The 21485-nt window shown below is 37.5% G+C and overlaps 1 protein-coding gene across 1 annotated transcript in view; it reads right to left on the bottom strand.

Moving 5' to 3' along the window:
- Positions 1–21485, bottom strand: part of LOC139141939 (cation-independent mannose-6-phosphate receptor-like) — a 59010-nt gene that overhangs the window by 19373 nt on the left and 18152 nt on the right. The window contains exons 8-29 of the mRNA XM_070711714.1: positions 18790–19089; positions 18170–18313; positions 17575–17712; positions 16787–16952; positions 16258–16375; positions 15470–15642; positions 14642–14798; positions 13006–13173; positions 12082–12303; positions 11544–11733; positions 10833–11141; positions 9631–9818; positions 9105–9185; positions 7985–8204; positions 7197–7328; positions 6624–6869; positions 5823–5886; positions 5489–5636; positions 4028–4160; positions 2136–2264; positions 722–996; positions 246–467 (exon numbers count right to left, since the gene is read on the bottom strand). Coding sequence (XP_070567815.1) covers positions 246–467; positions 722–996; positions 2136–2264; positions 4028–4160; positions 5489–5636; positions 5823–5886; positions 6624–6869; positions 7197–7328; positions 7985–8204; positions 9105–9185; positions 9631–9818; positions 10833–11141; positions 11544–11733; positions 12082–12303; positions 13006–13173; positions 14642–14798; positions 15470–15642; positions 16258–16375; positions 16787–16952; positions 17575–17712; positions 18170–18313; positions 18790–19089 — 3923 coding nt within the window. The remainder of the gene's footprint in view (positions 1–245; positions 468–721; positions 997–2135; positions 2265–4027; positions 4161–5488; positions 5637–5822; positions 5887–6623; positions 6870–7196; positions 7329–7984; positions 8205–9104; positions 9186–9630; positions 9819–10832; positions 11142–11543; positions 11734–12081; positions 12304–13005; positions 13174–14641; positions 14799–15469; positions 15643–16257; positions 16376–16786; positions 16953–17574; positions 17713–18169; positions 18314–18789; positions 19090–21485) is intronic.

The following is a 21485-nucleotide window of genomic DNA, read 5'->3' as shown; positions in this document are numbered from 1 at the left end:
CAAATACTTGTCCTGGAACCTTAAGAATGCCTGCATTTAAAAATTCAGACGCTGATTCAACATAAAAGAATTAAAATTCTAATGGTGAAGATGCTAACACATATTTTACCTCTCATGCTTATCCAAACCCGATCTCCTTTACCATAAAAAAAAACACAAGAAAAAAGTAGGAAATTTTAATGGCAAATAGTATGGCAAGCCCATCAAATTTTATCTGGCAGTGTGTTGCATTGGTAGTTACTTACAATCGGCTTTTCTCCAGGTTTTGACCTACAAGCTGAGGCTCCTGCTGGGCAGTTGACACCAGCTATTGGGTTCAACGGTCGACATGGGTTCACATAGAAAGAAGACATGCCGTTGTCACCCATTAGAGATGGGGCTAGGTAGTGACCCCTCTCTGTTATCAGAGGTGAAAGGTCAAGTTTGTATTCGTTGGCGCCATCCTGCTTCATCACACTACACTCCACCTGTAACAAAAAAACATCAAAAATGCACAAAATTCTGTGATAAAGAATTGCAGCAGTCATGAAGACAACAACTATCACGTCCTTGACAGAAATATGTGTACATACAGGTCAATACACAGCAATTGTCATTGACCTTTAACCCAAAGAACACCCTGGCATAGTAAAACATGATTCCATAACTACAGGTCAATAAACTTTTATAGACACCTCAAAGCAAGGCAATATAATATGTCCATATACTACCCAATTTGTACCTTTGTTTCACAAACCAAAGGAGTGTGCCATGAGAAGAAGTACGTGCAGTCATCACTCTCATCAATGTAGACAGGTGATCCAAAATCTGTCGTGTCCTTGTCTTGGGCACATACAAAATTCAGAATGGTGTTTCGTGTGAACTTGTTGCTGTGGCAAGGATCACCACCGGAATAGTTCAAGAAGAGAATTCCGTCATCGTAGAAGAGATTCTTGTTGTAATTTCCTGCATTGTACGACTGACCATCTGCGATAGCTATTTCTTCTTGGCAAGCACCTGAAAAGTACAAGGGAATAATTAGCAAACTCCAGGTGAATAAATACATTTATTTTACTCCTGCCTCTGCAACCTATGGAGTTTTATCATACAGTAAATTTAAGTTTCACTGGACACGTGATTCCAAAACAGTATCACAAAGTCTAATAACTTCAGATGTTACTGGATGCTTTTTGACCTTTGCCCTTTCAGTCATTTTTAATGATCACCAGAAAAAAATCTGATACTAGCTCCTATTTTTTATAAGCTGTACATACCATGATAACAAAGTTGCACAAAGTCAATTGCCGTCATAAACCAATGAATTCATGTGAAACAATTCTGCTGACCCACCATTTCTTCACAGCGCAGGTAAAATTTTTGTACTGTATCCCTAGCTTACAAATGAACACTTAGTTTGCACGCAATTGCACTACATCGTGTACTTTAGAGGCATTCTGAAAAAGCTACATGTTCAACTACGCACATAAAATTCAATCATGCATGATGATGATGTCATAAGTTTAATAACAAAATGTTGGGATCTTTTCCCTGTATATCTTGCACTTTTGTATTGACCTTGACGCTGCACATTTCAGACAGTACCTCAGCTGTCCAAATGTACTGGGATGTAAATCCCATATCGTGCCAATAACCTAATGTTATTGACCTGCACAATGGTGAAATGACCAAATGTAAACAATGCAATTGTTTCTTATACCTATCAACAGGGACACGTCAATACACCACAATGTTTGTGGCGTGAAAAATTTCATCATGGGTTTCAAGTTCAAAATATTCAGTGTAACAATATGAGTGATTTCAAATGTACGCAAGTTCACGGCTTGATGCTTCAACAATAAATATATTCAGACTGTTGATGGACACTGAACAAGTGATTTGCCAAATGAAACTTGTGGAAGCTATCTATGGACTGTCATGTCTGTCAATAAAAAAATTGAAAAGACTTTCAAATAAAACAAGTGCGGCAGTTGTGAACTGTGGTACGTTGAAAGAAACAGGATTAAATTGCTAGACATTGTAATTGAAATAATATGATACTTTTGACTTTGACTGACGGGCCCATTGACCGGAATTCATCAAAAACACCCATCTTTTGCTGATTGAGTTTCTACTGGAGGAGAGAGCGGAGTACTTACCAACATTTGCACTGGTACATTGTGTATCTTTGATCGGGCTGCACACATTAATCTTGAATTCATGTCCCAGACCGTCTCTAACACTGTACCCAGCTTCTTTGCTCAGAACATTTAAATCAAATCGGAATCCTGCAAGCAATTTTAAATGACATACTCAGATGAATACTTCTTTGTATAAACAAACTTTTTTGCAAAGTAATTTTACATCGTGGGATTTAGCCCTTGTATAACAGAAATTGTGTCATACAAATGCCACAAGACTTCAATATTTTAAGTAAATTGTGCAAATTTTTTGTTCTTCATCTAACTTTTTTTTATTTTCAGGCATTCTATTCATTCAGATCAAGAATGTATGATATCAAAATTCTTAAAATACGAAACTAGGGAAAAAACATTGCTGCATCATTCCTACCAGTTTTGTCACTTTTAGATTGATGTTTTGTCAAATGTATTTATCAAATTAAAAAAAAACCACCAGAACCTCTGAATATTGTCATCACAAATGGCCACCACTTTTCAAAGACTCCCTACAGTATCGTTGTAAATTCAAACAAATCGCTAAAGGGCCATCGATAATACCGTAAAAGCTGACGCACGACAAACGTAATTCTTTCGTTTAGGGGGGTTAAAAGCTCATTTCGTTTTGTGTGCGTCAAAATCGCATAAGGATTTTCTATAGTTTTCGAAGTGGACTTTGCAGCGAGAACGCAAAACTACCTTCGCGTTCATCGAGAACAGAATGACCACAAAATACAGAGACAGAAAAGACAACGAAACGACATGAATGTGAAATAAAAACGTGTATGCTTTTTCAAATTGAAACATATATGTGAAACATTTTCCTGCGTGCGAAATACATTAAAATGTTCTGTCTTTAAAAGTGAAACGCGTAAGTGGAGGTTTATTAATTAATGTGCCCTTTCGGTATTTTTTCACGGGCATGCGGATCGGAGAGATGCGTGTGGGTTTGTCAGAAACAGCATCATGATACGAAATTGATTTCGCAAAAGAACTTTCGTTTTGAGGGGGGAGGGGGTTTCAAGTAAAAAGAAGGAATTACGTTTCTTGTGCCTCAGCTTTTATTATCGACCGCCCCTAAAAATGATCTAAAACTAGCGCTACTCCTAATAGGTTTCACAGTCTCTACACTTTTTTGGGTTTCTGAAAAGTGCCTAACAACAATCAAGCTGGCAATCACTGCAGTAACTGTGTACTCAATCACACCTACACAACATCTTCACTTTATTTTCAAGATATATACCAGATATCACATTAACAGCCTGTGAAAAGAGATTTTCTGAGACAATCTGTTTTACAATTATATCATACCAGTATATTAAAGGTGCAAATGCAGCCATCTGATTGGTCAAGACGAGAAAAGAACCATGGTATATTTGCAATATACCAGGTTCGGCACATGCACAAACTCTTGGCAAGTGCAGAAATCCTTTTTGACGTTTAATGGCAGAATTTCAATATACTGTTAACTTTATGATATAAAAGCAATAAAGTACACCAAGTGATGGTATACCATCCCTGGGGGTGCTTTATTGCTGAATTATATCACACCAGTATATTGATGGCGCAAACACAGTGATCTGATTGGTTGAGACACGAAAAGAACTGTGGTATATTGGTGATATACCACGGCTGGCATACGCACGAGCTCTCAGCTTTAGCAAAAATCCGTTTTTTACGTTCCACACCAGAATTTCAATATACTCTTATGATATAATAGCAATAAATCACACCCAGCGACGGTATACCACTAGATTTTGACCAGTTAACTTCATATATGCACTCGCTATCGCTCGTGCATAGATGTCATGAATTGGTCAAAATCTCGTGGTATACCATTGCTGGATGTGCTTTATTGCTTAAATATACTCTACCTGTTTGTGGATTTGAGACGGTGCAGTCATTGGTAACTACATCTTTCTCATTGATCATACAGGCAGCCCTGGTGAACCATATGAAGTAGTAGTCACAATTTTCACTGGAATAGCTGAACTGTGGCTCAGAACCCTAGACAACGGAAAGACAGTGTCAGTTTCTCACAAACCAAAGAGGAGGAAAGACAGAAATCCTTGCCAAGACAAAGACAGCTTCAAAAGGAACCAAGAAATATAGTTCTTCCCTTTTTTCCTACGTTGACTTGTGCTCCTTAAAATATGTGAATTTCAAGTTCAAACGAATACCAATCGCAAGTTCTTGCATATTTGCAATGGGATGATAGTTGCAAATTTCTGTTTGGCAGGTGCCCTGTATAAACTTAATTTTGCAAAAATAACAAATCATTATATTAATGTAAAATATCTACAATTAAATCTTTAACAATGGTTTTTCCATAAAAATTTTACAGTGTTTGAATTTTTCATACATATCCACTGAAAGAGTGATTTCAATAAAAATGCCATTTACATTCTTGCACTTGCATCACAAGTTTACTTTTCATATTTCACAAGTATCATCCATACTGATGATCAGAGGATTGGTTGGAACTGAAGGAATGACTTATAAAATTAAATAAAATTTGTGGAATACAGTTTGATACATACATTGTATGAAAATTGAGAAATCTAATTCAAATTAATTATATGAAATTGTAAAATGTACCTTGCTAGGACAACAAGAGCCCATAATGATGTATGTGTTCATAAATAATGGGAAAAGAATTAATAAGCTCATCTGTTGAGAACCTTACAGTTGTTACCAAAGTTTTCTGATAATAGGCCCACCTACATATGGGCCCATGGGACACCCCTACTGTACTAAAACTAACTCCAAATGTAACGATCCTGAGATAGACATTGAGACATTGTAGCAGTTCACGGCTAGACGTCTTTTTGTACTGTATCATGGGTTCAGGTGTACTTTTATGGGTGCATGTGTATGAGTACGTTTGCGTACGTTGTCTACATCATCCACATATTTAGCTGTGGAAACGCAGCTATCATTGGCAGGGTAGAGTGTGTCTATGCGGGTCATCAAAAGGTCAACCCCGCCACGGATAGCTGCTGGAAACCTTGTAGGGAAAATGGGTCAATTACGCCGACCCAACTTGGGTTGGGACTTTGAACGGCAAAATTAACCAAAGTGAGTGTAATTCAATAAAATGACCTATAGCTGCCTCAACTCTGATTATTGCTCATTCCTTATATCCTTTTGTTAATAAAATCTCTGGTTCATTTACATATTTCACTCTGGCAGCAGACTCTGACTTTCATTGATATGATATTGAGAACGACATGCGTGAATAGAGAGAGGGCCGGTCAGAGTGAATCTTGAGTAGACCTTGGGAAATAGGCCAAAATATGTAAACGAACCATTTTACATGTTTACTTTTCACTTACCATTGCATCTTCATCGCATTCAAAGTTGATGGTCGCAGTGTGTTTTCTGTCCGTTCCGTCAGGACAGTAGCTGCCCAGGTCGTAACGGATCACCAGATGGCCATTTTCCATGAATGGTTCATCAGTGACCCTTCCAAGACTCACAGACCTGGCAAGAGAGTTCACACGGATCAGTTTAAGAGCTGACCAACACTTGAGGGATAATGCAGAACATGGGACAGACTAGCTATCCTGAGAAAATGTATCTTCAGAATGCACAAATGATGTGCATAATAAGCCACATTGTATCATATCATAACACACAAATATGCATGGATGCTGGACTATTCAATACCTATTTTTTCCATCGTCTCCTTCATACATCAGACATGCAGCAGCTTCATACGTACATCCTAATCCTGCAACAAAATGTACCAGATGGTATTTTAATTTTGAGCAAACAGAAAAAAAGAAAAGCAAATAAGATTTCCAGTTTTTCATCAGCAGCCTGCAGTTACTATAAAATCTTGCAGAGAAAAATAAAATGAACTACATGTATGTGTTAAAGGTATACAGTCACCTTTAATCTGAATATGCCCATATATGGTCAAAGGAGCGTTCCTTGGTATTTAAAATGCCCATGTGAGGGCGCTGTTTTTGAAAAGCGGCCACCCGCTTAAAATCTGTGATTTGTTAGATTTTCTCTTTCCATGCAAGCTCATTTTAAAGCTGAGAGAAAAAGAAAATTTCGTGTGTGAATCGAAAATTTATTTTCCCCCATAGAGTTAACACAGGGATGGTGGCCGTTTTGAATTTAAAATATCGGTAAATGTCATGTAATTTTTTTCTCTACTACAAAAATTTGCACAGTGACCCCTGATTTTTATTCTTGATTTTGTAAAAGTATGGCTGAAAGTTTCCTTGACTAAAGTTTGAGCAAAGACTCAAGTCTTTCACTTTCAAGGTGTTTATTACCTTAATGGTGGAAACTTGCCAGTATCCCTTTGGTCATGATAGACCTACCAGAAGTGTAGAAATCAGATGTGTTTGATAGTGTACATTGAAAAGAAAAATTGAACTCTGCTGAATGTGACGAGAGGGAGTGTTTCTAAAGTTCTTATATATCTTATGTTGAGGCATGAACGGGAGACTTTACCTGGTTTCTGGAGCAGTGAGCGGCACACATTCAGGTAGAAAGTTTCTTTCTTGTACGTTGGCACGGATGGTATCACCATATAATTTTCACTGAGCTTGGCCAGTGGGGTGAGATCATACTGTATGCCATTATCATCACGGTAACTACAGGAGACAACTTGGTAGGGAGGACAGGCATGGTGGGTGTACCACATGAACACATAGGTACAGTCTGTGGTTTCATTGAGGAACTCAATTCTGCCAGAACCTTTGAAAAAATAAAATTGCTAACTCAATAGGGTTTTGATCTGTGATGGAAATTACCTGTAAAACTTAAGAATTAGAGAGAGAGAGAGAGAGAAAGAGAGACAGACAGACAGACAGACTGAGAGGAGACAGACAGAAACAGAGAGAAACACAGTGACAGAGTGAAAGAAACTGATAGACAGAGGTTATACACGGAGAGACAGAAATTGATAGAGAGACAGATATTCAGCTAAACAGATGAGCAGAAAATTCACACTTCAGAAAAAAAAGACAGGGGAGAGACAGAGACAGAAAGTAAAACCTTGAAAGAGCACTGCAGAGGGATTACCTGTTTCAGACTGGTCACATGTGAACTGCAAGAGTGTTGCTCTTTCATAGACATCATTGTGGCATTTTTTACCAGTTGTGTAATTCAGGACCAACAGACCATCTTCAAATCGTAAGTTCTGATTAAATTTTCCTAAAAATAATGAATAAAAGAGGGAAAAAAAAGAAACATCATAGCTTGCCTTCCATCAAGATTGAGTTGTAGCTGCCTCGGATAATGTAATATTAACTCTCAGCCTGCCTAGCCTATAACTTCCCATTCTATCAGTCAGTAAAAAATATATCAAACCAAAACATGTGTCTGTATTTTCACCTACATGGCGTAGTATGTTATAGCAGGTTGTTTTTAGTAAAAACCATGTCTACAGTATCAATGGTTTCAGGGGCCTTCAAATATTAAAGGTTTTGTAAAAATCAAACATATACAACATGTTATGCATCACTGTTTTCAACAAATCTGACCCACTGGTGACAAATGAACTTGGTAGGGTGAGGGTTTGACTTATTTTAACTAAGTTTTTTATTATTAACTTTTACTATTGAAAAAGTTTCTGTGTTTTGTGCCTTTCTGTATCAGAAAACACCCAAGATAATCAGGCTATAATCAAGCACAACCCCCAATAATGATGATGTCAGATGTGCTGAAAATAAAAAGTTGTAATTATCACATTGTTTCTTTACAAAAACAGCCCTTAAACACTAGTGGCCAAACATACATAGAAACAGACATCGCAACGGAAGGAAAACTAGCCATATCAAACCGAGAGTTGAAAAGATGTGAAAAATTACCAGCATCTACTTTGTTAGCATCTTGGGTCTGACATGAACCAACACCTTGGCTTCCATCGCAAGGACCACTCTCACCAACCAGTGGTCCACACACATTGATCAAATATTTGTACTTTCCAACAGGGACTTGGTAATTGCCAGTGGTGTTCCTCAGAGGTGAAAGGTCAAACTCATAGCCAAATCTGGGGTCTTCAACTTTGCACTCTGACCCTACTATTTGCTGTAAAGGTGAAGATGATAATATACAGTCAGAATGTATTATTGCCTTTTATATTTTTTATCGACAGCGAAGAAAAAATAGTAAGACTGAAATAAAATTATAAAGATTTTTCTTTGGTGGTACTTTGCTTATTTAAAGTGAACTTTGATTAAGACTACAAAAGAAAGCTTTCATGTTTTGTTCATAGATAAATTCAGCTTCTTGAAACTGTCAGAATGTAAAATTTGCTCTGACATAGTGCCAAGTTCAAGACTTCTATCTACAGTTTGCATCATAGAGAGGATTTCCAATAATTTCTGTTAAACATATTCACATACTTTGAAACACAAAAGTCAAAAGAATATTCTTCCATATTTTTGTTGTCAACGTAAATAATTCTCACTTGAAGTAACTGACAGTGTTCAAGTTAGAATGCACCTCAGGTAAAGATATTCAGACTCTGTAACTTTTACAATTATTATTTTGGCCTACCACTTGTGGGGGCTCATTTTGAAGCTTATGGAGTAAATAAAGTTTTAACTATTGTGTGAAAATTGGGAGTTTTATTTTCTCCATAGGGATAACACACGAAGGCAGTCATTTTGAATTTCAAATATGGCTAAATGTTGGGTAATTTACTTCTCTGGTACCGAAATTTGCACCGTGACCCCTGATTTTTATTTGTGATGAGAATGGTTGAAAGTTTGTTTGAGGAACGTTTGAGAAAACATTTAAGTTTTTAACTTTAGAGGCACAAGCTACCTTAAATCAACTACAAAGATGAATTTTGTTTTGTACATTTGATGTGAATAACTTGATCTTTCAAAGTCTAGGTCTGAAAGTTTTCAATATTAAGACAAGGCTTTCAGGAGATAACTGGAAGTGGACAGATTAGATGAGTAAAGTAAATTGAAGACATACCTTCAGGGCACATGCACTTGGTGTTTCCCAGCTGAACACATACTCACATTCTGGAGTCTCTTCTTGGAACACAGGGGAACCCTAAAGAGACAGGATACGTATAATGTGTCAATCTCCACTGTTTGTTGATGCTTTGAGCAAACTAGGACTATTATTGGATCAAGTAATCATCATGATAATTAGTCAGTTGAAATCATGTGACATGTCTGTATGTAGGTGTATGTTTTTCCACAATTTTTGACTAAGTTGTGTGACAAAGGCAAAACCCCACTAAACTGCTCACATTTGAGCATTTTTATAGACTAAAAATACCACTAAACGTTGGTGTGCATCCATGGTAAGAAATAGGCAAATATGAAGAAGGTTTATCAAATTGGTTGGCTGAAACCCATGGTTCCTTTTGAATTATGTCAGAACAGCCAATCGGGTAGAGAACGGCTCTACTTTCAGACTCCTTAAGTTGCTGTATAAAATGACAATCTGCTATTCAGATATAAACTTCCAGGCTGTTAGAAAATTCAATTACCTGTGTTTCAGAACATTCAAAGTTAATCCTCGTACTTCGGTGGAATTTTCCATGGCAAAGGTCACCGTTCATGTATCGGATGCTGACAGACCCGTCGATTCCTGCCTCAGGCATTGACTGGACGTAACCGAGATTGAAGTCTAGCTTTGGATCAGAAGAACTCGTTTGACAGCCTCCAATTGGACCACCTGTGGACATAAAATGTAGTGAACATACCTTTTTTTAATACATCACAAACAATAAAACATACCAAAATTTGATCTCATGCTGTTGTGCTAGCAACATCTGCATCATGATGAACTTTGGTAATTAAAACAATTGTACACAACCCTGAAAATATGCAAGTTGGATACTGCCATGTGAATATTACATTCATAATATCAAGGAAAGAGTGCAGGGTACAATCACATAGTATATTGACACAGATTCAGTGTTTAATAGTGTAAAAATTTTGTTTTATACTTTTCCTTATCGTTTTCATATTTCTTGGCAAACAGGTAATTCTACTATACGTGCCACAAATATATCCTCAGATAAAATATCATTTGAATGGGGTTCAAATTGTCAGATCATGGCTTTTTTTATAGATTTCTGATACGATTTATGATTTGGCAGTTTTTGGCCACATCGTTTGTATATGAAACCAAGTCAGAGATATTATCTGCTGTATCCACTGATACATGTAAGCTTAAAAAGATTGCCATATACATAATAAATTGATGAGTATGACTTTCAACAGGTAAATGTATCGATATTACAGCCTTATATTAAGCCTAAGCATACAAGACTTTGTTGAGATACTTCTTGATAGATATTCATGTATTCAACTTTAACAGGTTTTCTATGAAATACAACCTGTGGTCTGTATCTGAGTATGAATCTGTTCACCTTTTAGTGCTGTAATTTTTGCCATCAAAATTTAAGCACAAGATTTTACCAAATTTTTAAGGACTTTTCCCCATTTTGGGGATAATTTTGGACCAAATAGTCATCACATTTCATTGGCTACAGTTCCTTATCAAAACTTTGGCATGAATGTGAAAAAAATTTACTGAGATAACTTTATGAAGTTGACAAAAATTGACTTTGTCATTCAAAGGGTTAATCTTTGAACCCTGACCCCCTTGGTGACCAATAACCCCATGTGAATATCTATCCACGAGCAGGTATTGAAGGGTTCATGAACAGTGACTGGCATATACCTGGACAGCTGTACTCCCCATTGGCTGGAATATTTAATGGTCTGCACACATTAATATGGTATTGCAGATGATCATAACCCACGCGTGTATCCACAGCCTCCCAGTTGTCATTTTCACGGACCAATGGCGAAAGGTCGTACTGGTTGCCTTGCATATCTGACACAAGACAGTCGACTGATTCGGGCAGACATGCTAACGAGGTCTCAAAGTCAAACAAATATCTGTTCTCTTCTTTCCGAACAAATTTGGGTTCTCCGATGGCAACATTGTGGCGACACAGGAATGTGATCTCAATCTGAGTTATGTCACCTGAAAATATAAACAAATGGTATGTGAGTTAGAATCAGAAAAGACCTGTATTATACAGAAAAAACTGTGTTTGCTATGAAACAGTTTTGGGCATAACAATTGTCTTTTCAATACATACAAAATGTCTTTTCACTAATGACATTGGCAGTAACAATATGTGGAAAATTTCTGTCCTTTTTGACTGTATATGTTCTATTAAACTTTCATACCGATAGACTTTACCATGTGATTTCTACATTTTTCAATGTAACAAAGTAAGTGATTACAAAGTACAGTCTTTCTAGCATAAATTCTGAAAATCTACAAATTTTAGGAATAATATTTAGTTATCTAAATATATGATAGAGTCAGCTTTCGGAATAAGCTTTGTTGATGGGATCTACTCTTAGAAACCAATCTTACCACTTGAAGTACGGGATCCCATGTATTTCAGAGTTAGACGTCCATCATCTGAGAACTCCAGGGCAGTGTTTACCCTACCCAGTACAGTGGTTTGTCCATCTGATGTAGTTTCACATGCTCCAGTCAGAGCATTACCATTGCCAGTGGCAGGGCACTTTGCGTCTCCAATCACCCCATTGCAGATATTGATCTTTCAAAAAAAATCAAAACAATGTGTCATTTTTAAAAAGTTACAGGTAGGAAAACTTCACAAACGCCCAAATATTCCCATCACACACATAACATACCTGCAAAACTGCAGAATTTGGTCAGGAGTCTCAGAAACATGATTTTGATCACTACGTGTACATCCTACTACCCCCTCATGCTCCATTATAGCCAAACCAAAAACATTTGGAGGGCTTCATTTGACCAGATAACCATGGAAACCAGTCAGTACATCACACACCAGCCCGCTAACTCCCCGGATGTCTCCTATTTAAATCAATGCAATGATTTTCACTCACTTCAAGGCATATAATAAACAACCACTGTTTACCTTGAAAGTGCTTGTAGATGGATTATTATTCCCAGGTGGTACAGTATAGTATGTTCCATTCTTCTTTCTGAGGGGTTGTAAATTGAAAATGTAGTCTGAATTTGGATCTTTCACAACGCAGTCTTCCCCCGTGGTGTCTTCAATGGGACAGGCCGCCTCTGTATTCCACGTGAAAACTGTTAGGCAGTTTCCAACTTTTTCAAGAAAGCGGGGGGAACTCGCCTATGTAGTGAAAGAATAAGCAGTATATTATATGTGAAAAATAACGGCATGATAGAAATGTGACAACATTGCATGGTAATGTAACAATTGTGGATTCTTTAAGATAAAAGAAACAGCATTTTGAGTTGAAAAATGAAAGACATCACTAACTCACAGAATTTTACAAAATGACTGTGCTCATGAGGTACACATGTATGTTATCATATGTTGCTCTGGAAGGTCTTGCCTGTGAATACTTACAAGGCCCGTACCAGTGATTTTTGATGATTTTATCACTAGTTTTGGTTTGTATGGCATAGAAAGTTTTTCTTATGCACCTGAAGTCCAACAGAAACACCCATTTATTTGCTTGTCCATACAATGTCTATATGTGACTTCAAAATGTATTTACATTTCAGTTCTAGTCTAGACTAGAATATACTTATCAACAATAACAATGCAGTCTACAAATGTACAGGTTGAGTTGACAAGGTGAATGCTGTGTGTATCAACATGCTTTGAGAGGAACCAGAAATTATGGTTGGCATTAAACACAAAAATAGTGAAAATCATCATAAGTTACCAGTCCTGGCACATTAATATTATCATTGGTGAAATGAAACCTGGCAAGTTGCAGATTAACCTTCCACAAACCTGGAATAACAATCATCAAAAGTGGCAATGGAAGGTTTTCCCAAATAGGTAAGAAGACTTGTTACGTACTAAAGTGCCATGTTCACAGATGAAATGGATTCTGGTTGTCTGTGGTTTCTTCTTTCCGTCAGTGTCAGTACACATGCTGCCAGCAGTGTATTCAATCATCAGATTTCCTCTGCTCTCAACAACTGGTCCGGATGATGCCCTGCCCATGTTGGAGATACCGGCAATTTCCTGTGTGGAAAACACCGTGCATGTGTAAATGTTCCTAGCTTTGCAACTCTAAAACATCTTGATCAAATTATCACATCGTGAACACTTGAGCAGTCTATGATAGTGTCTAAAGAAAGTGTAATGAACTACTTATTAAAAGAGTGTGGCTGTATCAAGATCTGTAGATTTTTTTCTTTTCCTGATGAATTAATCATACAATTTTATAAACACTGCCTGCAGCCAACAAAGCTACTACCACAGTGAAGGGCTGTTAACAAAAAACATCACTGTTCTCTCATTATTATGCAAAATTTAACCTTAGTCTGGAAATTTACATTCGATTTTTGGAAATTACGTATGCAGGAATGACAAAATAACTTCACATGTGACTACCAATATCATGAACACTAACAAAGACATACTAACCACTCAGACTAAAAGCTGCAGCCAACGAAGCAAAACCAACAAGTCTTTAAAGGCTGAGCCTCCAAACTATGGCGGCGTTCATTGTGTAAGTGGACACCAAACAGGCAACACGCGGGCACATGCTCCAGAAGATGCCACTTTTTAGTTTTTTCCGGCCGCAAAAACGGCAGACAGACTGCCAAGCGGTCAGTGCGAAGCTGCTGCAGATCGAACTCTGTGGTTATATTCAAATTCTAACGCGATTGGAAGATGATTTTTTTTGGAAATTTGAGCGTTGGCGGTGGGGAATCAATGATCGTTGGCGATTTGAAGCGACCGTCAATCAAACGCTTGTATAAACTCTGTTTGCAAGATAAGCAAAAGGTGACAAAAGGTTGAGATCAGTTTGTGTAATTAATGTTATAGAAATCAAACATCGTACTGACCAAGTGTTTGACTGGGAGGAGAACTCCACTAATGCGAGAACCTGGGATCGAAAATTGTGGCTTTAAGCAAATTTCTAAGAGCAGTGCCTAATGTTGCACACCTGAAGTTATACTTTGTAACAAAGCTGTGACCATGAACATCCCGATTGCATTGTTGCTTTTAGAGTAACATACTCTCAAAGGAAATTTTCCAAACTTTCACTTGAAGAATATTAGTATAACTAGAACACTGAGAGACAGTATTACAATGTCAGATGGCTGCAACATTTTCCTTCTTCGATAAGGTCTATAAAAGGGCAATGTATCATTTTGGCAATACAAACACCATTTGAAAAACCTGTCTTATAGTATTTATGTACCTTATACTGATGTCTTGTACTGATGTTGAAGAATGTTATTGGTTATTTTGTTAATTTTAGTTTTCCGCCTTTTTTATTATCAGTTTTTTGCCTCCATATGCCAAAGGCACTTGTAGGCCCATGTCATCACTCTGTCAGTCTGTGTGTGTTAGTCTGAGTGTGTGTGTGTGTATCAGTCTGTGTATCTGTGTTAGTCTGAGTGTGTGTGTGTGTATCAGTCTGTGTATCTGTCAGTCTATGTGTGTAAGTCTTTTTGTTATGGTAAGTACTTTAATTTACCTCTGGTGCGAACGTGGTCTGACACACAGCTGCGTAGGGGTCACAGAAGGTCACAGGGTTCAATGACCTGCACACATTGATGTAGTATTTCTTCTTGTTGTTTGGGTCTGTATCATCAATGATTGACCAGTTTTCATCATTCTCTGCTTTGGACAGACTGTTAAAAAATGCATTTCAAAACAACGTTTGTGACAGGAATCTCAACACTGTATGTATTCTTGAGTATATGCAAGTGTCGACAAGAACACTAGTTGTTCGAGTGTGCTCATTTAACAAGAGGTACCAGTGCCCTGGTGTGCATGTAAGTCTTGATTCACATTTTCTGAACATACATCATGCTACCCCAGACAATAATTACACCATTAGCATATACACTGAAGTCTTTATGAAGTGTGTGGGTTCTCTCAATAATATAGTTCTAATAAATAGAAGTACTTCATGACATAGAATTTGTATCACTGTGTTGAATTTTAACAGCTGACTGACTCACTGACTGACTTATCGTTTTGCTTTGTATGAAATTTTTGTTCAAAAGTGATCTGTGTTTGCTATCTGCCTATTACACTATGCACTTCTGTTTAAGGGGTTAATTATCAGTTACAAATTTTCAGCATCTTACTTTAACCTTGTCCTGACTGACTTTTAGCACAATTTCATTGGTCATATTTCATCTGCACACTGGGGAATTATGACTTGAAAATCAGTGTAGAGGAGAATTTTCATTATTTATCCTCAACAAACTTAAAAGCCACAAGAGACAATTTCTGTGGTGAAATTCACTATTAGGTTTGGGCAATCATGGAAAGCAAACTTCAACTTTTATGTTACCTTGACAAGTCGTACTGGTCGTGGGTGGCTGTGTCAGTGACCACACATTCCACTGGTGTGACTGGGCATGCATATTTGGTGTACCATTTGAAGGAATATGTATAGTTGTCCTCTTTTATGTACTCAGGGATGCCTGGGTCAGCGTCATATTTGCAGAGGAAAGCGATCTCAGTCTAGAAGATAGAAATTAATAAATTAAGTACAGCTGTTCAGTGAATTGCCCTCTATGGTCAGTAAGAGACACCAATAATGCTAAAGGCGCTCTCTATATTTATGTGTTCCATGACCCAATCACATCACACATCTACTGATTTACCCAAAGGTACTGATGGGAGCTAGGTGACGCACACAAAAAAAATTGATTGATTTGCATAGGTCAAAGGTCCCCTGGGTTAGAGATCACACCGATGCTGTTTGTTGCAGACAGAGGTCGCCCCTTTTGACATTGCTGAGTTTATCAAAAATAGATGTTTGACATTTGATTGAATGAACAGGTGAAAAAAACAGCAAAGGTATGAGACATTCAGTAAACAGCGCCTTCAGTCTGTCGAAATGACTTTGAATTAGATAGGAGACACAAGATGCGCATGTATTAATACACAATGGAATTACTGTCTGTTTTCTTTACTTTCATGCACGGATATTCTAAATTCACTGTATACAAAAGCTAAATTGCCCTTCTTTGAGCCAATATACATTTTGACAGAAAGAAGAATGAATTATATGATGTAGGAAAAAATCAACTGCATTGCTGAAATAGCTACTTTCAAGATGAATAAAGATACTACCTTTCTGTCTATAGGAGGTGTATGTGCATAAGGATGGCCATGTTCATACACAAGTCGTATAACTCCATCAAAATATTCCAACTTTTTGCTTGGTTCACCAAGTTTCCATGCTCCATTGCTGAAATCAACATCAAAAACTCTGAGGTTAAAGGCCTACCGGTATGCCAGCGTCAGATTGTCTCGCAGGTAAAGCTACTTATTAGATTACAATTTCAATGGAAAACAAAAGGCTATGACATTCCATAATCCTCTTATAGACCAAAACAAACTTGATCCCGGGGATCAGGTCCCTGGCCTTTAACAAAGCACTCACTATGAATGGAAATCTGAATATAACTTTTCCTAACTGATCTATTGTCATATCAATCCAAGTCTCAGATATACTAGTACATATAATGATCAGTGTACAAATATTTGGATTTAGAAAAAATCATTTTCAGTGTCTGACTTACAAACACTTGTTATGTTACTTGCAGTCCAATTCAGATTCAGATTACTTTTGAAATATGGATAAGAATTTTCAGCTCACCCAGTTATATCCTTCTGACAGGCACCGGCGACATTGTCACAGTCTGTGACATCCGTACCTGTGACAGCCTTACACACATTAATGTAGTATTCATAGTGACTGTCTGTACTGTCTGTGACAGTCACTTTATCGTCAACAGCCAGCTGATTCAGATCGAAAGACAAACCTGAAATGTGGAAAAATGATTTTACTACAGATCTGAGTGTATCTTTTGACATGACTCTACACACTGTTTATATATTACAGGCTGCCACAGCCATTGCAGGGAGATTTTTTCTCATCCTTTTCACACTGAGCACTGTTGCAAAGATTCTGTAACAAAAATCCTTCCACCAATTTATGGTACCGGTAGATGGCTAAAGCTAACAGCATCAGGGGACTGGTCCCTGTTAATGGTGGTTTGCAGAAAGGGATAAGTTAATTTGAGGTTATGTTACCTTGATTTGTACTATGCAATCTTAGAAATAAGATATTCGCAACCAGGACAAGCAAAATGATTTTCAGTCTTTCAAAATTTGGCACTTTTTCCTGGTGAAGATGCAGCCTCTATCCTTTCACTTTGAATTCTACATTTTCAAGTTTCCATTCCCACAGAGAAACAGGAGAGGTGAAAGTCACTTTGCATTCCCTGGCAAAAAAATATTTTGGTCACGCTCAACAAATATTATACTTGCCATGTGGAAGAGAATAATGATGAATAAAGCCCTAAACTACAGAAAGGTTAATGTATCCAGTAGCTTTGTATAGATTTAATCATCAAAATCAAAACAATATTTTTCAGTACTCACCAGCATCTTCATCTACTATTTTGCAGTCGTCTCCAGTTTTCTTTCCCAGTGGGCAGGCAGCAGCTGTGTGCCACTCAAACTCAAACAAGCAGTCACCGTCTGACCTTCGGATCAAAACAGGCCCACTTTCAAGGTCACCTGAGAGCAAATTGAAAGCATGGTCTCAGTGAAATATTGTTACACAAGCAGATACTACGGTTACACTTTGAAGGGATCATTACTGTAATTTTTGATGATATGTTAACTATTCCAATTTTCTTCTTGCTAAAATATGTACAAACACAAAGAACTAGTCTCTGAAACAAAAGGGCATTGTGTACAACATATGATGTTCATTTTGGTGCTAGACGCTAGATGCTTGTGTGGGAGACTGCCTCAGAACACACTGCAAGCCCTCGTACAAATACCCTGAGTATGGCGCACCTGCACGGTATCACCATGGGTTTCCGTTATAATATTAAACTAACAACCAAAACCAGTGGCAATTTGCATAAACAAACATAAGAATTCTAAAACATGAATCAAAACTCTTCACAGGGAAGTTGTCAAATGTCACTAGTGAAAAAGTGTTTTTTTCCCAAAAAGTTTTACTTACCTGGTGAGCACACAAATGTGATGACTGTCTGCATGTTTTTCCCATCAGCACACACAGAGCCATCCGAGTACGTCAGTTTGAGAGTGTTGCCATCAATGACAGGTGGGTCATGATATTTACCAAGGCTCTGGGGTCCTTGTGAGTCTGAAATTCATGAATGGAGATATAAGATCAACATTTCTGTGCAATTTTCCATTTGTTTTTGTTGTATATTTCCTCAGTATGAAGCACTTAAGGTAGTGTACGCCTCGAAAGTGAAAGAATCAGTGCAACAACTTACCCAACATTTTGCAATGTTTGAAATTAAAAATGGCCGCCATTCCTGTGTTTAACTCTGTGAAGAATGCTTAAATTTTGAATTTTCGAAAAACTAAGATGGTTGAAGTTTTTCTTTCTCCAAGAGTTTTAAAATGAGCCCCCCACAAGTGGTACATCAGAAAAGAATTGTAGAAATTTGAGAGTCCGACTATCTATCCCTGAGGGACATTCTACCTTAACAGAGAAGGTACATGACTCAGATTTTCTGTGATTGATCGCATGCCTATTGACCTCGGGGGTGGTGTGGTGAAAAACAAATAATAAAATATATACTTAAAATACTGAAAATGATAAATACTTACCAACTATACAACCAGCAGATCCAGTAGGACAGTTCATTGTCGTTGGATCACTTTTCAATATGTCCCCACAGACATTAATGAAGTATCTCCAATCTTGACTTTCACTCAAACCTACCAACGCCTCCCAATTCGATCCCTCTGTTCTGACGAGGGGTGAGAGGTCATATCGCTTCTTGCCATCGGCACTGGTGACACGACAGTTGCTGTCTCGGGAATGGTCACGGCAGGCGTATTCTGTCTGCCACTCAAAGAAGTATGTACATTCGTCTTCTGTGACAAAGTCTGGGTTGCCATGGCCAGCTGTGATACAATAAATTCATTTAAAGGATAGTGCTAGACTGTTCATGACAAGTTTACTTTACTTTACTTTACTTTACTTTACTTTACTTTATTTATTGCCAATTCCAAATATAAGTATAAGTATACAAGGTACACAAAGTATACAATGACGAGGAAAGAGGCAAGTTGGAGCCAGGAATAATAGCTTAGAGCTAATCGAGCCTGGCCCCATTTTCATGAAATTTACATTGCAATATTTGTTTTAAAGGGCTAATTACGTCAATTGTTAATCAAAATTCTATATTTTAAATGAAACAAGTCATCGTTGATGACACAGTCCCCACTTGTTAATGAGTGCTTTGATTACAGGTCCTCAGAGAGGATAGAGTCCTCTTCATTAGGTCTGTGATAAAAATACTTTTAAATAAATTCGCTTGATACATGTCTGAGGTGTAGTTCAGGACATGAAAAAATCGTAATAAAATGGCCACATGGTGGCCATTGGATCGAATCACAAAACAAATCAATGTGCATATGTATGACATACGATAGGTCAATGTCCTTGTACCAACTTTGATTAAAATTGGTTGAAATATGCCTGAGTTATGGCTTTGTACATGAAAAAATAACAAAATGACCGCACAGCAGCCATATTGGATCGTATCACAAAACAAATTAATATGCATATGTATGACATTGGTCAATCTCCTTGTACCAACTTTGAATAAATTTGCTTGATACATGTCTGAGTTATGGTTCTGGACATGAAATAAACGTAATAAAATGGTCACACGGCGGCCATATTGGATCGTATCACAAAACAAGTCAATGTGCATGTGTATGACATAGGTTGATGTCCTTGTACCAACTTTGAATAAAATTGGTTGAGATATGCCTGAGTTATGGCTCTGTACATGAAAAAATCGTAACAAAATGGCCGCACGGCGGCCATATTGGATCGTATCACAAAAAAATTGATGTGCATAGCTATGACATTGGTCAATGTCCTTGTACCAACTTTGAATAAAATCTGTTGAAACATGCCTGAGTTATGGCTCGGTACATGAAAAAATCGTAATAAAATGGCCGCCTGGCGGCCATATTGGATCGTATCACAAAACAAATTGATGTGAATATGTATGACATAGGTCAATGTCCTTGTACCAAGTTTGAATATAATCGGTTGAGATATGTTTGAGTTATGGCTCTGTACATGAAAAAATCGTAACAAAATGGCCGCACGGCGGCCATATTGGATCGTATCACAAAAAGAATCGACGTGCATCTGTATGACATATGAAATAATCCTTGTACCAAGTTTGAATGAAATCGCTTCCGGCACCTCTGAGATATCTGCGTGAACGGACGGACGGACGCACGGACGGACGCACGCACGCACACACGCACGCACGCACACACGCACGGACACGACCAAACCTATAAGTCCCCCCGGACGGTGTCCGTGGGGACTAAAAAAATAGATAAATATTCACACATCTTGGTATTCACTTAAGAGATGTTGTCTTAATGAGTTCATAAATAAATCTCTTGTTGCACTTTGTTTGACAATATAGGCTGTTCCAGACTTTGGCACCCATATATGAAATTGCAAACTGTCCTGCAGTTGTAAGTACTTTCGGTAAAGGCAAGTTTTGACCTAGTTTAAATCGAGTGTCATAGCAATGATCAGCTAATCTAAAGTAATCACTCAAATTATGCGGTATATTTTTATGATGCAAATCAAACATGAATTTTCCCAGAAGTAATTTATGAAGTTTATAGACATCGAGTATACCTAGTCTGAAGAATAAAGGTGCAGTAGATTCTCGAAATCTTGAAAACGTAATTATTCATACCAGCATTTTTTGGGTGATAAAAATCTGATGTAAATATGATGGATATGTACTTCTCCAAACCTCAAGACCATACATAATATTTGGTTCAATAAAAGCTTTGTAGTGCAGTACTAAATTTGCTGTGGTACATAATTTCTTACCTAAATTGATTCCTACTTTTTTTCTTATACTAATATTATATAGGGCTCAGCCCTTGGTGTCGCGCCAGGGGTTAAGATTGGCAATGTTATTTGTATTGATTCATGATAAACTGTAATTGTTACTTCATAAACGTTTATATGAAAACTATGCCCAGTTTCCCTCTGATGAAAGCAGTTCACGTACTTACACGACGTCAAACCCTGCAGCAGGGCAGGTATAGATTTTCTGTAGCGTGTAAAAATTTTGGACAAAAATTGGCAATTTTTACAATGATAACAGCCTATGGCGTTAAACAAGGGACGTATTATGCAATAATTATCATTGCAATGGTAACCGCACTGCCCACCTTCCACTTGCAAGCTGAAAACTATAGCGTTCCGTCTAAAAACTTGCAATTTTTGAATCTAATTATTGACACAG

This window comes from Ptychodera flava, chromosome 10 (assembly GCF_041260155.1).
Source record: "Ptychodera flava strain L36383 chromosome 10, AS_Pfla_20210202, whole genome shotgun sequence".
NCBI lineage: Eukaryota > Metazoa > Hemichordata > Enteropneusta > Ptychoderidae > Ptychodera > Ptychodera flava.
Note: the sequence above shows the minus strand (reverse complement) of the source record. Positions and strands in the feature narration are given on the sequence as shown.